This window comes from Prinia subflava, chromosome 2 (genome assembly GCF_021018805.1).
Source record: "Prinia subflava isolate CZ2003 ecotype Zambia chromosome 2, Cam_Psub_1.2, whole genome shotgun sequence".
NCBI lineage: Eukaryota > Metazoa > Chordata > Aves > Passeriformes > Cisticolidae > Prinia > Prinia subflava.
Genome location: NC_086248.1, coordinates 103,331,847 through 103,346,366, shown reverse-complemented (window position 1 = coordinate 103,346,366; position 14,520 = coordinate 103,331,847). Strand labels below are relative to the sequence as shown.

General features: G+C 44.2%; 2 protein-coding genes across 7 annotated transcripts in view; one reads left to right on the top strand and one right to left on the bottom strand.

The window, feature by feature from the left end:
* The window catches only part of RTN4 (reticulon 4), a 40,856-nt gene extending 39,390 nt beyond the window's left edge, over positions 1-1,466 (top strand). For all 5 annotated transcript variants that reach the window (XM_063391366.1, XM_063391362.1, XM_063391363.1 and 2 more), the window contains one exon: positions 388-1,466. In XM_063391366.1, the coding sequence (XP_063247436.1) occupies positions 388-430 (43 nt within the window). In that variant the 3' untranslated portion in view covers positions 431-1,466. The remainder of the gene's footprint in view (positions 1-387) is intronic.
* Positions 1,467-1,792: 326 nt separating this feature from the next.
* The window catches only part of EML6 (EMAP like 6), a 91,319-nt gene continuing 78,591 nt past the window's right edge, over positions 1,793-14,520 (bottom strand). The window contains exons 31-42 of one of the 2 annotated variants that reach the window (XM_063391356.1): positions 13,356-13,454; positions 11,639-11,812; positions 10,753-10,961; positions 10,079-10,236; positions 9,354-9,468; positions 8,704-8,892; positions 7,492-7,664; positions 6,612-6,774; positions 5,994-6,097; positions 4,787-4,940; positions 4,472-4,546; positions 1,793-3,987 (exon numbers count right to left, since the gene is read on the bottom strand). In XM_063391356.1, the coding sequence (XP_063247426.1) occupies positions 3,868-3,987; positions 4,472-4,546; positions 4,787-4,940; positions 5,994-6,097; positions 6,612-6,774; positions 7,492-7,664; positions 8,704-8,892; positions 9,354-9,468; positions 10,079-10,236; positions 10,753-10,961; positions 11,639-11,812; positions 13,356-13,454 (1,733 nt within the window). In that variant the 3' untranslated portion in view covers positions 1,793-3,867. Of the gene's footprint in view, positions 3,988-4,445; positions 4,547-4,786; positions 4,941-5,993; positions 6,098-6,611; positions 6,775-7,491; positions 7,665-8,703; positions 8,893-9,353; positions 9,469-10,078; positions 10,237-10,752; positions 10,962-11,638; positions 11,813-13,355; positions 13,455-14,520 lie in introns of both variants that reach the window. The other variant, XM_063391358.1, reaches the window with a different exon arrangement.

Sequence of the window (14,520 nt, the reverse complement as noted above, 5' to 3'; positions counted from 1 at the left end):
ATTTTCCTTTGTACTGATGACAGTTCCTGGCACGTGTAGTGCTCCTGTTTAGGACTAATGTGTTCTTCCATGTGCCAGGTCAAAGAGGGAAAAGGTCTGTAACTCTGGACTGGTTAGGAAATGAGCTCATTTATTGCTGATTCTGTATTCAAATCAGTCTCTACTATTTCTAATGGAAATCTGTGTATTTCAACTCATGAGTGATACCTGAACCCCTCAGCAGGTGCAACTGAGGGAGGGGCTGGAATGAGTTCAGCAGTTCCATTGGGCTCTGAGTATAAAGCTGTGTTGTGAGGGTTCTTTTCTATGTTGCCATTGCTGTTTAATCTTTTCTTTTTTGTCTGTTACTCAGACTGACTTTTGTCTGTTTCCTTCTTCCTTTTGCAGGATCCAAGCAAAGATCCCTGGGTTGAAGCGCAAAACTGAATAAACAAAGCCTGAAGCAACTTATCAATAGGAAGTTCATCTTTTAAGGGGGAAAATACTCATTGGATTTACACGGGGAGGGTCAGGGAATAGCAAACCCCTTGACATTGCAGTGCAATTTCACAGATCTTTATTTTTTAGCAACGCAGTGTTTGAGGAAAAATAACTGTTTTGACTGCCATGTGTTTCATCATCTTAAGTATTGTAAGCTGCTATGTATGGATCTAAAACTAATCATCTTTCCTTATCCTGTGTGCAGCACTGGCTAATACAAACGACTGAGACAGCTGTACATTTGCTTCATCAGAGGTAGTTCCTGCTGCGTTCCGGAGGTGTAGAGCAGGTGGGGCAGAGGAGAACACTTCCCAGTTTGTGCACTGTGTATGGTCTGTGTAGATTGATGCAGATTTTCTAAAATGAGATGTTTTAGAAAAATATACCAGTTTAGCAAGTTTTGAAGAATCTTGCCTTTTTGGTATGAGTATAGCTGTATTGTGATTTTATTGTTTTATCAATTGCCAATATATATATATATGTGTTTCACAAAGCTTAGATCTTTCAGCTGCTCCACAGTCCTTTGTACTTCAGAGAACTGACTGAGGCCTGGATGAGCTCCAGAGCACACAAGCTTGAGAAACTAAAATGTCTCTGTAAACACTGGCATCTGTTGGAAACAACGAAAGAGAAATGAACAAATAACCTCCACACAGAGTAAAAGAAAATTACAGCATACACTTTGTTGCACAAACGTACAGTAGGTGATCTTGAGCAAATAATTCTCCAGCTCTCAGACTCTGATAATCTGTGGACTGAGTATCTAATGCTGCAAATGTTGTTTGGAAACTTAAAGCCCTGTCCTGTTATGCAAGAAATGATAAGTGAAAATTTATACACTTGCAGTTTGAGCTGTACTGAACTAAGTCTGTGGAATGCATTGTGAAATGTAAAAAAAAACCCAACAAAAACCCTACAAAAAAGCAAAAAAAAAAAACCAACCCCAAAAACCCCAAGTATCAATAAAGCTTATAGACATAAAATAATACCGGTATTTGGCTTTCTTGAGGTGAGTTTAATATATTAGTGTTTATTTGAAGTTCATTGTGATAAATATCTGTTGTCCATGGTGTTGGCAGTAGTGTCCAAGTAGAGCGCGGTGCAGGGTGGGTTTGTCACGGTCCCTTTTCTTTCTCTGCAGGGTGGAGTTGCTCAGGGCCAGCTCCAGTGTCCCAGGGAGCTCTGGAGGGTATCGGGTTCTTGGATTTTTGAGACAGGAATGGTTGATGCCATTTTCGAGTTTGAAGGAAATAAGTCCCAATAATCTTTCCAGGTCAACATGTTGATTCTGATTTAAGAGCTGGACATTGAAAACTTGTGTACAAATTTATTTGAGATGCAGATTTTAAATGAATGGCATCTTGACCATTGAAAAATAGAAATTCATGCATTAATATCTCAGTTTACAGTAAAATACGGCATTACTTCTGAGCATTTTATACAGGAAGCCAGACCTTAGAAACATACAAACTGTGTTTTCCTGACAGACACTATTGCTTGAAGGTATTTGTCACATCACTGTTGATTAATTCATTCTGCCACACAACTGGTTTTATTTGGGATACAATCAACGTGGAAGGAAGGCAAACATGAGTGGTTACAACACAGGCAGAAGTGCTCACTGCTGGCACCACCTGACAGAACAGGATTTGATCCCGAAGGTTTCTTTAAGAAAAAGACTGCATAGGGACTCGTACTGTGTATCTGACAAACTGCTCTGCTGTATAGTCATATAAGGCATTAATAAATTCAACTGTAAAAAAAAGGTGATTCTTTGAAGTTGCTGAAGCACTTTGTGTGTTAAACAGACAGGAATCCACTCCTTTAATGGGATGTTTTTGCTACTTTTCTATGCAGTGGGCAGCAGAAATGGACTGGCACAAAGGTTCCAGAGTTCAAAATCCTATTGTCCTGAACTGGGACTAAAGCACTATTGCTTTTCAGAGACTAAATGTAAGTCTTAAATGTTTTATTTTGGCCTTTATTTCTTTTAATTAAGAAAGGTAATTTCAAAATATCCATGCCCAGAATCTTAACTATCTTAAATACATATTTTGACATTGCCCATGTTTGCTACCCCTTTTTAAACTTTCTCCAATTCCACTGTCCTTTGAGTTTTTGGTTTTGACAAAATATTCTAAAAAAAGAGTGAAGGACTTGAGTTTCCTTTTGGGAATTTCTGTGGTTCCACTTCTCTAAGGAGGCAGCTCTCCTTTGATCTCAGCTTGTCCCCCAGGCCAGGACAAGGAGCTCTGTGGGGTGAGGGAGAAGCAGGGATAGTGAGAGAAGCCCAGAGTCAGCCAGGATGAGGCTTTCCTAAAAAAAAAGCTGCATTTCCTGGTACCAGGGGGTTTATGTTCTGCTTACAAGCAGCATGGACTGGCTGGAGGGCACACATAGCCCTGCTGTAGGGACATTCCAAGGATTCCTTTGGAGGCTTAGGATGCTGCTCTGGAACAGGAAATAGGAATTGACAGAGGCCTTCCCACCAGGCCAAGATTCTGGCTGGCCACTGCCTTGTAGGGCACATTTTCCCAGAAGTGGGGAGCATGCAGGAACACTTGGGGAATTACTCCCTCAGTCTTGGTTAAAATGTCTTGAACCAAGTATGTCCAAGCCCTCCTCCTCTCACTCAGTGTTGGAGTTCAGCTCGCACTGCTGGCTGCAGGAGCAGCTGCCCAGGAGCTGGAATGCTGTCCCTTTGGCCTTCTGACAGCACAGAGCCGCTCGCTGGCAGAAACAGTGGGGAATTCACTAGTGAAGGTATTCAAAACCCAAAGCAGAGAATAGGGATGATGGAAGTACCCAGCTGGAAAAGGTGAGAATGGTTTAGCCCTCCTCTGGGTGAGAGTCATAGCACCGTGTGTGGAAAACACGTGGGGGGAGGCAAGGCTGCAGCCCAAACTACTAGAAAATTATTCCAAGGCACTTCATGGATAGAAAATTTTGCCAAATATATATATTTAAAAATAAAATGAATTTAAAAAAAAAAAGGATACTTTGCTCCTTCAATTAATGAAAGCTGAAGGGTGACCTCCCCCCTCCCCAGCCTGCTTGTTAAATGCTCCCAGCTTTACTGAGTGCACCAAATGGGAGTTTTAAGCAGGTGTGGTTAAAACCCACCCACTTTTTGAGTTTTGTTCAAGCCACAAATTTGGAAATTAAAGGGCCCAGCATTTTGTCAGCATTTTCTCCCTTTTCAGACATGGTTTGAACAACACAGTATTAGGCAAAAGCAGCTTTGTGAGTGAACTGTTCATCCCTTTGGGATCCCCAGGTTACCCTTCAAACCTCAGCTTCCTTCGCAAGGGCACTGGGCTTTCCAATGCCAGCTCCCATTCCCTCCTGGTAAGTTGGGATGAGTGATCTGGAAATGTCAGCCTGCAACTAGGCTAGGATTCCTGCAGCTGGAGGGGCATTTCCCAGCTGTCCTGGCCAGCACAGCCCTCGCTGGGGCAGGACAGTAAGCAGCCAGAGGCTCCTCAAAGGCAGCGCCACACGAACACACTGTGGAGGCAGGAGGGAGAGCAGAGAATGAATGGCCTTTGGCACAGCCCAGTGAGACAGGAGTGGAGAATAAACCACATTGGGTGTGTGAAATACAGGCCCTGCAATCTGTGTGCGTGTGTGTGTGTGTGTGTGTGTGTGTGTGTGTGTGTGTATGTGTGATACACTGCACACTTGCTCTGTCAGTGTGTATGCAATGTGTGTGCACAGTTTATGTCCCTGTGTGAGTGTATGTGCAGCGTGTGTGTGCACACTGTGTGGTCTGGGCAGTGTCTGTATGTCTGAGTGTATCTCTGTGCATCTGTGTACGTGTGCTCTGTGCTGCACACTGTGTGTATCCTGTCTGCTGTGTGTGCACACCGTTAGTGCACCGTGTATCTTCAGGATGTCTGTGTGGGTCATGTTGGTGTGGCTGTGGCCCTTTCTGTGTGTGACTGCCCAGTCCCAGCCCCGGTTACCTGCAGTCGTCCCCTCCGGTGCTCACCACGAACTTGTCGTCATGCGAGAAGCGGATGTTGGTGACGTGCGCCGAGTGCCCAAAGTACCGCTTGTGTTTGGCCTGTGGGACAGGACAGCAGCTCAGGGCTGGCACCAGGCAACGCTCTGTGCCCAGAGCTATCCTGACCCCAAGGCCTTTTCGCTCCCTGGGAGCTGCCCATGGATGGACAGTGCTGTCTGAATGTTGTGGGAGCTTCCTGAGCATGGACCACGCTGGCTGGATGCTGTAACACCGAGTGCTGAGGGGTTTGAGAAAAGCAAAAGCTGCTTTTCAAAAGGTGGAAATAAAACAGGCACTTACAAATTTCTCTGTGCATGGGAAGTCAAACAGCTTGACCAGCCCAAAGTCGTCTCCTGTGACTATGTTCAGGCCAGCGTGGGTCACACAGGCGCAATTGACATCTGCTTTGTCGGCATTTCGTGGCCAGATCCCAATGACTTCGTCTCCAAGAATGCTGTTCCAAAATCAAGGTAAATAAAATGCATTAGACCATAAGACAACCTACTCTTCCACAAGGTGCAGAGCCAACACAGGTCAGTAATAAAAAATTGGTGCATTTAAAATAAAATTGTCCTCTCTAAATTATTACCCTAAGCTCATCGTGGAGACCATCACACAACACATCATTTTTATATGATTCTTGAGTAATCTCTATCCATTAATCTGTAGGTTTATTTCCCATGAAACCACTGGCATCATTGTACACCAGCACCTCGTGCAGCTCTGGTCTCTTATGAGCCTTCCCCAGGATTTCTGACTGCACTGTTCCCTTAGCCATGAGTATCATGAATGAGGGAATGCTTGTCTGGATGTTGACTCATTCTCAGAAATAGGCGTTCTGCCCCTGGCATCAGTTCTCTGTAATCATTCACCCACAGAGTCACTGCCAGAGGCATCTGCCCCCTCCCACCAGCTGTCCAGAGTCCTCTGGAAGGGGGAACTGGGGGCAGATTTTTATGCCAGCAGAGCAGTCAGAGTTAGGAGGATTCTCATTTACCTTCTCCCAGCCCTGCCTGGTTCTCATCCACTGTCAGCTCTGCCTTTGGCTGTCCCACTTCTTGCAGGAAGAGCACAGCCACAGTTCTGCAATGCTTGGGGCAGACTCCTGTGTTCTTCCACGCCAGGAAATACATTTTAATGACATTCACTACTCCTTAATACAATCAGTGCATGTTTCCAGGCCTTCTGTGCTGCTGGTGTTTGCTGACATGGGACGAGGCTGCCTGGAGTGGCCCAGAGCCATGTGAGAGGTCTGGGATGAGTGGCAATGAGCCACAGTGGCTCTGTGACAGCCTCTGGTGTAATTAACAGCACTAACTACTACAGACACCAAAACAGCCACAGCTGTGTGTAAAACCCAAGGGTGTCAGATGGAGCTCTGAGGAAGCAGAGCCTGGCTGCACTCACAGGTTTGCCAAGCCCTGGGGACAGCTCAGCATTTACACACCCAAACCTGTGACCTGATCCCCGCGCTGGCCCCTGGCCCCACGCTCTTCTTGAGTGTTACCTGGTCCACGTGGCCCAGGTGATTTTCTCTATGACTGCAGGGTCTGTGATTTGCTTTCCCAGTGGCACCTCGTGAACTTGACGCTTGTAGGCACCTGTGGATACCTGAAAGTGGGAAAGGAAACAACTGGAAACTCTGCTATAAATACGTTATTTTCTTTAGGTTGTCCAGCAGTCTCACTAGGTTTTATCAGGAATCAAACATCTAGGATAACATTTCTCTTTTTTCCTCATTATCTGGAATTCATCATGTGCCATATAAAGGAATAACGATGTTGCAGTATGATGATGGAAGATGTTCACATGCAGAGATGACATATTTTCTTTCACTTCTATACTTTATCTCAACCTAATTTTACTAAATCAGAAATATTTCTGAAGGAAACCTCTTCAAATTAACAATTTAATTAAAACAAATTAACCCATCTCTCACACACATATCCCAGCCTCAGGAAGGAAGAGAACTGCTTTCATATGGTTATAATCCACAATTTCTTTTCCAGCTCTGTACCAGTTCCATTGACCCGGGATAATGCTTTGCCCTTAGCACAGCTCAAGCTTCCACCTCATGACAGTGGCACAATAAACCCGAGCACTCCGAGGGCTGTCCCAGACATACCTGGATGTACCTGCTGTCTGCAGAGAAGTCCATTTGTATGACAAAACTGGCTATGTCCTTGCAGTAGCCAATTCGGTTTAGGGTTGTGCCTTGAGTGAGATCATAAAAATCCACAGTATGTTCCTGTGAGCCCACTGCCAAAAACCTGTTATCTGGGCTGATCCTAGACAATAAAACATGGAGTGGGGATGTCACTGGCTGTTTTGGTGCAAGATTTGCTTTTGCTTCTCATGCTAACATGACAGTAACATTTTTTAATGGAAAACACAAAACTCCTTCTATCAACAGCAAGAATGAGCCCAAACCAAAACTTGATGCTTAAGAGAAGAGGAAGATGCAGGATATCTCTGACAGAGGACAGGATTAGATGGAATATTGGGGAGGAATTGTTGCCTGTGAGAGTGGTGAGGCCCAGGCACAGGTTCCCCAGAGAAGCTGTGGCTGCCCCACCACTGGAAGTGTTCGAGGCCAGGTTGGACATTGAGGCTTGGAGCGACCTGGGATAGTGAAAGGTGGCCCTGCCTATGGCAGGGGGTGGGACTGGATGAGCTTTAAGGTCCCTTCCAACCCGAATCATCCTGTGACTCTATTCTATATTGTTTATGGTTAAATAATGTTAATATTGCACTCAAAGCCACAGCACAGTGTGCAGTGACACTAATCCTCTGGGAGTCAGCAACAGGAACTGCAATTTGGAGAATTAATTCCCATAATTACAGTTGTGCAGTGTGGCTGTAACTGAATTAAAGCACCACCACAATGCCCTTCAGCAGCTCACACAAGTTTCAACAAACCTGGACTTACAAAGCCTCTGCAAATCCACTTGGCACTCGATGGCCGTTTCCTTGAGCCAGGGCTGCGTATCTTGAGCACCTCCTACCTGATGTCCTGAATTGCAGACTTCCTGTCCCGCTTCTTGCCCCAGACCTTGAGGCTGTTGACCAGCAGGACGATGAACTCTCCATTCCTCATGCCGATGGCCACCATCTCGCCGTCGGGGCTGTAGGCGGCACAGCGAGCGGGGTGCCCCAGGCTCACCTTGTTCACCAGCTTCTGCAGGGACACACGCAAGAGACTCACACCTCCCCAGCACACGGAGAGCTTCCAAATGCGAAGTATAAAACTCGCTTAATTAAAAACAAATCTTCTCTGTTTCCCTCTAAACATAAACCTGAAATGTCACACCAAGACTTGCATCCCACCGGGCATATGTCGCTAAGCAGGCTTCAAAATAGATACGTGATTCGGATGTTCACGTTTGCATTGTTTTGTAGATTGACATACAGTTTCACACCAGGAAAAGGACTATTTAAGCAGAACAAGCTGAAAAATCTATTTCCTAGTTTATTTTTCAAAGGTGATTTTGACATCTTCAACAACTGCTGATGGGCACACAGTTTTCCCATTTCATTTGATATGTGGAAACCTCCTCTTGCATTTTCACCTAGCTGGTTATATTTATAATATATACATTTTCCTGATTAAAAATTATTCCTGTTAGCTCAGGTAACAAGCTTTTAAAAAGGTCTATGCTGGCTAAAATGAGCAGAAATCTTTTTGGTGTTTTTTTTTTTTTAATGTTTTATTTGTTGTTTTTAAAAATGGTTGTTGTTAGTCAATTTGACTTGGAAAAATCCCTGAAGGCAACATGCTGAGTTCCAAAGGAAGGCTCTCAAGACGAGGGAGCCATGCCTGCCAGGAAGGCAGAATGATGGGCAGTGGCTGTGTGTGTGACAGCACAGTCTGTGTCACTCATACTGGCAATGTGGAAACAAAATGCTTCCTTGATCCCCCAGCCTGCAGATTTAGATCAAGTGCCCAACAAAGGCGCTCCATGGGCAGGTATGCTGGTGATCCCTGCATTCCTCTGGGAGTGCTGGCTGTGGGACAGCCTGGCACCTCTCCTGCACCAAGGATTCGCCTTCGCACTCACAGCAACGAAAGAACTGGGGTCAAACAAGACCAAAATGTGCTCAGACAGAGGCAAAACCCTGCTCTCATTCCAGGGCTGCTCAAAGGCACAGCTGGAAAAATGGATGCTTGGATACAATGTTCATTTTTAATCACATACTTTTATGTTCACGGTACTCACTTTGTCTGACAGGTCCCAGATCCTGGCTGTTCCGTCATTGCTTGCAGAGATAAATATGTCTTTGGAGGGGTGTGTTGCCAAGCCCCAGATTTCCCCTTCCATGTGACAGTCAATTAACAAGTTAGAAGCAGCATTTTTTTCTCCTACTTCAAGGATTTCTCCGTCTTTTGTTCCCACTAAGATTTTCCCCTGTTTGTAACCAAAGAAAAGGAGTGGAGAGAAGTGGTCAGTGTAATAGTAACTGCCATGGTTTAAACTGCCTGAGCTTCCTTGGCAAATACTTGGAAAAACAGATTAAGTTTGTAATTGGTTAATGGCTACTTGGTTGGAAATATAAAACATTCCTCACTGGTGTTGTTATCAAGGAACGTGTCAGACTCTTGGGCAAAATGAAATAGACAGCATCCCTGGAGCGCTCAGCTGGACAGGTCCCATCCTTTGCAGCATCACTGCTCCTTTCTCATTTACTATTTAAACACATGCAAGAGTGACTGCAGGAAGTCAAATTACTCTGTTATTTCTGCTGTGTCCCACATTACCAAAACTCACGGTCTCTCAGTAACTCCCAGCAGGGTCTTTGTGGCTTTAAAGAACAAACAGAAGCTCAGGGGAGCAGCTGAGCTGTGCCCTCTGCCCCAGCCACTCCTCACCTTGCCCCGGCACACGGAGCGCACGCACTCGATGAGCTGCCCGGTCTCCAGCTGGAAGGCTCGGCACCGCTTCATCTCCTGGTCCCACAGCTTCACTGCTCCCCCCTCCTTCGTGCTGCAAAGGAGGCCTGGTGTTACCTGGAGGGCTCCGTAACACATGGAAATCCCACCAGCATTTTTCTGCTTAAATCACAAAACATACATTGACCCACACTGAACTCTATATCAAGACACCTTGTTATGGTGCAATGGGAACTAAATAATACAGAATTAAATGCTTTCAAATTTCATGTTTTAAACAGCACTACAATTTGTATATACCAAATTGTTCTCTTGCCACTTATCTCAAATCTCTGTTTCTTGGCAAATCTGTTTCTTGTAGTAATCCCAAGATCTGCAGCATCTCCACCAGGAGAGGCTGTCTGTAGTTTGACAGAACTAACAGATGATGAAAACTCCACTAATGGCAAGAGCTCAGGCAGTAAAAGCTTAACCAGATGTTTGGATCAATCCCAAAGAGGTTCAGCATAATATGTGTCACTGTGACCCTCAAGTCACATTTAGTTCTTTACTTACTAAACTACCTGAGCAGGTTATGCAAAATTGAGAGTGAAACTGCTACAGCACGAAGACATTTTATCCCTGGGGTGCTAGATAAATAATGAAAACAAAAACCACATGAGAGAGACAGAAGTTGGGCACTTTAGGAAGATCCTGTGTCTTACGGCCTCTCCTTCCCTCCAGTGACGATGAGCCCGTCCCGCAGAGTCGTGTACATGGTGAACACTGGTCCCGTGTGAGCCTTGGCCACCAGCCTGACCAGGAAATGATCCTTCCACACGTAGACATCTCCATTTATGGCACCAGTGAACGTGAGGTTATTCTGCAACAGACAGCAGCAGTCTCTGATAAAACAGACACCTCGGCTTTTTTGTTCAGCTTCAAGTAAAATTCTTTCAATTAAATTTAAATTCTTTCAATTAAATTTAAAAGTCCTCAGTGACCACACTGGATTGTCACCATTGGTGGGATCACTGGCATGTGTCATGCCTAATACTATTAGTAGAAAAAATGATACACAGAATAACAGATCACAGTTTAAGTTAAACAGATAAATAATCAACAAAGTAAAAAAAAAAAAAAAAAAAAAAAAAAAAAAAAAAAAAAAAAAAGAGGGAAAAAAAAAAAAAGAAGTCAGGGCAGTAGGTGTGCACAGAACGTAATAGAAGAAATTCACTCAGTTGTGCTCAGGAAATTAAGGGAAGGACCTCAAGGTGCACAGGTTTTAAATCCACATTTTACTAACAAGCACTGGGTTGGATTTCAGCAAAGAAAACTGACCCTTGCAGGTTTAATATAAAGGTAATGTAAAATCCTGTAGCAGGTAATTTGAACTCACTGCTCCAAAGGCAACAGAGAGCATGGTTTGCATTTTGGCATCTTCCATGGAACCAATGACTCCTTTCTTGTAGAGCAAAGCGCTGCCAGCCAAGGTCCAGAACTTCATGTGTTTGACCCCCACGGACACAAACTGAGTGTCGGAGTCCGGGCGGAACTCCACAACGAAGATCCTCTCCAGGTGTCCTCCCCTGCTGGCAACCTTAGCCCCTGGTTTAATGAGGCAAGGATAAAAAGAAAGCTGAATTTACCTGAGAAATTAAGTTCTGATATGATTTTATCAAATAAATTGAGCTGGCACTGGATTAGAGATCTGCATACCAGATACTGAAAGCTTCAAATCCTAGCACTATTTAGTATATCAAACATCTTAATGCAACTCCCAAAGTCCCTGGTTATTCCATTGCAACCTATAGATTCAGGAAATGCAGATTTAAGGCCTCCACAGACAGTCTATCTCCTGAGTCAGTGAAATAACACAGAAATGTTTGCTATCATGTAATGAAAAATGCACAGGGACACACTAATGAGCTGAGGCACTTTTCCTTTCCCCTCCACCATTTCGAAAGATAATTCTTTTCTGGAAATTACTTCCCAAAGTCCTATCTCCCTTATAGTACTTGAAGAGTTTTAGGAAAGGAAACAAATAATTTTCCTTAATTTCATGTAATTTTACATTAAGCATCATTTTTTCTCTTATTTTCACTTACAATAAGTGTTTAAAACTTATCCTCCTGTTCATATTTTCTAGCCCTTTGATATCTTTAACTGATTAACTGGTATACTCAAAGCGAGGACACAAAAGTCCAAAATACCTGAAAGGCAAAGCCAATCATTGTTCTCTGCTCTGTTAGGCTGAAGGAACACAATTTTGCCCTGGTTTTTACCTTCTTGCCACCTCCAAACAGTGATGGTGTGTTCTGGGTCGACTCCCACTGACACCAAAAGTTTGCCAGTGGCACTAAAGTTCACGTAATTGACGCCTTTGGTGTGGAAGCAGCGCAGCATGGAAAGGGTTTGCTTGCTCATGGCATCCCATATATGAATTGTAGGGGTTGTACCTGCGGGTAGAGAGAGGTGTAAAAGAGGATTAATTCTGGAAAGCTTCAGTGCAAACCAGACATTTTTCAAGAACATTTAACCTGAACAGACATTAGTTGGGGGGTTGGATTTGTTTGAAGATTAGCACTACTGGGAAACAAAGAGAAATCAAAATAGCTCGCAAAACACAGAGGGGAATCATTGTAGTCCATGAAGTCAGACAAGTTCTAAAAGAATAACATAACATTTATGAAGAGCCTCATGCAAAAGAAATTGCCTGCAGATGTTTCACTTGTATCCATGGTTCACACAGATACAACGAGGCAACATGAAACTTGTACAGGACTCTGCTAAATTCACAAACAAATCAGCCTTACCTGGGAATTCTGTCATGTCACCTGCATTGTGAGAGCAATGGCAAATGAGGAAGCACCAAGGGAAAACAATAGGTGAAATAAGTCATGTGACTTGTGCTGAAGTGCCAGCATCAGCACCAGAAGGAAAACAAAATTAAAACTTGGAAATGGATATGGATTAAATCAACAAAACAAATAAGCAGGAATATTGTTGAACTTTTTTGGGTATATTGGCGTTTATACACAAATACTGCAACAATATTTAGTACTTTTGAGTTCTAAAAATGGTGTCTAAAAGAAATGTTAAAAGCATGCATGTTATAAAATTATTCAATTTAAAAGTGAAGTGAATCTCTAGTTATACAAAGCATCAAACTCAGATGCATTGATCTCCTGAGGTCTAGGAAAAGGGGCTTTAGCCTTTTCCATGTCACAAAAATCAGCGTTTTGCACAGCTCTGGCACCACATGCAGGTTTTGGGTGCTCTGTCCACATTCCAGCTGCAGTCGCTGTGCTCAGGACAGGCAGCAGATGGTTTGTGTTTGTCACTGTGTTCATCACTGCCATCCCCTGACCCCTGTTAAGTGACTCCTGTCCTCAAGTTATAGATTCCATTCTCCTTCCACAATGGGCTGCAGAGACATTCTGATCCCATTCTCCTCCATAAAGTTAATTATTCCAGCACTAGGCTGAGAGGCAGCAGACCCCTCTCAAGGCTTGGGACAACTCATCCTGCATTCCCCATGCAATGTTTACTCCTGCAGGACTCTCCATGTAAATAACAAACACACAAATACATATGGTTTCTTAGCTGTCCCCTGATCTGTGCCCTAATCTCTGCTGAGATATCTCTCTGTTTCTAGCCTTTTCTGTACAGCTCCTGTACTCTGCAGAGAAAATGATGCTCAGTGTATTCTCATTGCTAAACAGTGCTTGGACACAGGAAGGAAAGAAGGAATTCTATAAATCAGATTACTGAGATGATTAGGCAATTTATCAAAGCTTGCCTTCTGAAATATGATTACACTACAATTAACTCTAAAATCTAATCACTCACAATCAGAGATGGAATTGAAACAGTAAGAAAACCCTGAAACTCGATTACTTCTTCCAAATCAAACAAAAAGTAAAATTCCCCCACAGAAAAGCCACAAATAAATCAGTGCCCTGAAAACTGTGAGTAAAGCTTTGCTGTGGGGTCGCATACCGATCTGGCTGGTGGCCACCACGTTCTTGTACTTGGGGTGCTGGTTCACCGTCAGGCACAGGATGTCATCGGTGTGCTCCAAGTAGAAGCTTTGGCTACCTAATGACGTTCAAACAGGATTTCAGTCACCGCAGGATCGAGGGACGAGCCACCACAGAAGCACAGACTATCTGGGCAGCTTGTTACAACTCCGCAGGGGATGAGGGGCCATTAAGGCTACTCTGCTCTCATTCCCAGGCACCCTTCCCAAACACACTATGGGCAGAACCACCAACACACAGAGGTGGATACAAAAGCAGTATTTGGGAAATTATCTCTATATCCAGGGAACCATAACTGCTAGAAACACCAAAACTGCCAATGCAAAGCTGTCCTAGGGTGACTTCACGATGTCTGTATCCCCAGTCGTCTGCTCTGTTTACGTTGGATATTCTGTTCTTGCCTTTAAGAGTGTTCTGAGAGCGAAGCAGGGAGAAGGAGAAGGGTCGATTTTGTTTTCAGAAGCTGCACTAACTCCTCCACATTCCACTCCTGGACTCTGTTGTCTGCAGCACGGACAGAAATCTCCTTTGCTTTGGTTTTTAGCTAGCTGAGGCAGAGCAGTTCCCTGGACTGTTCTTTTATTCTTTTTCTTGGAACTGTTTAAACCTGTTTTGGACTGAAAACCCAGGAAACACCGGGAGCTCACGCCTGTGGCCCACCAGGACCCAGGACGGCATTTTCCAGAGCCAGAGGAAGGGATGAGAGAGAGGGCGAGCCAAGATATACCCACAGCAAGGCTTTCTCAATTTTGCCATCTCTCTTCAGAATGGTGAGAGGTTTTGTTGTTTCATATTATTTATTATATGGTTGTGGATACTTTGCTTGTTAAATAAATAGTTTTTTCCACTTCTCTCTGAGCAAATCTTTTCCCAAATCAGTTGAGGGAGGGGCTGCTTGAGTTTGCTATTCTGGGAGGACCCCATTTGGAGGTTTTCTCCCAAATTTGCCCTAAACCAGGATAAAAGCCCAGGTTTCCCAGTGAAATCCCAGTGAACTGAGGCAGTGAGTGGGGAAGTGAAGTGGAGGCAAAGCCCTCCCAAGGGAACAAGCCCAGAAAGGGCAGAGGGGCCATCCTTGTTTCCCAGCTCACAGGCTTTCCTAGGACTGGAGTCCCTCAAGAGCC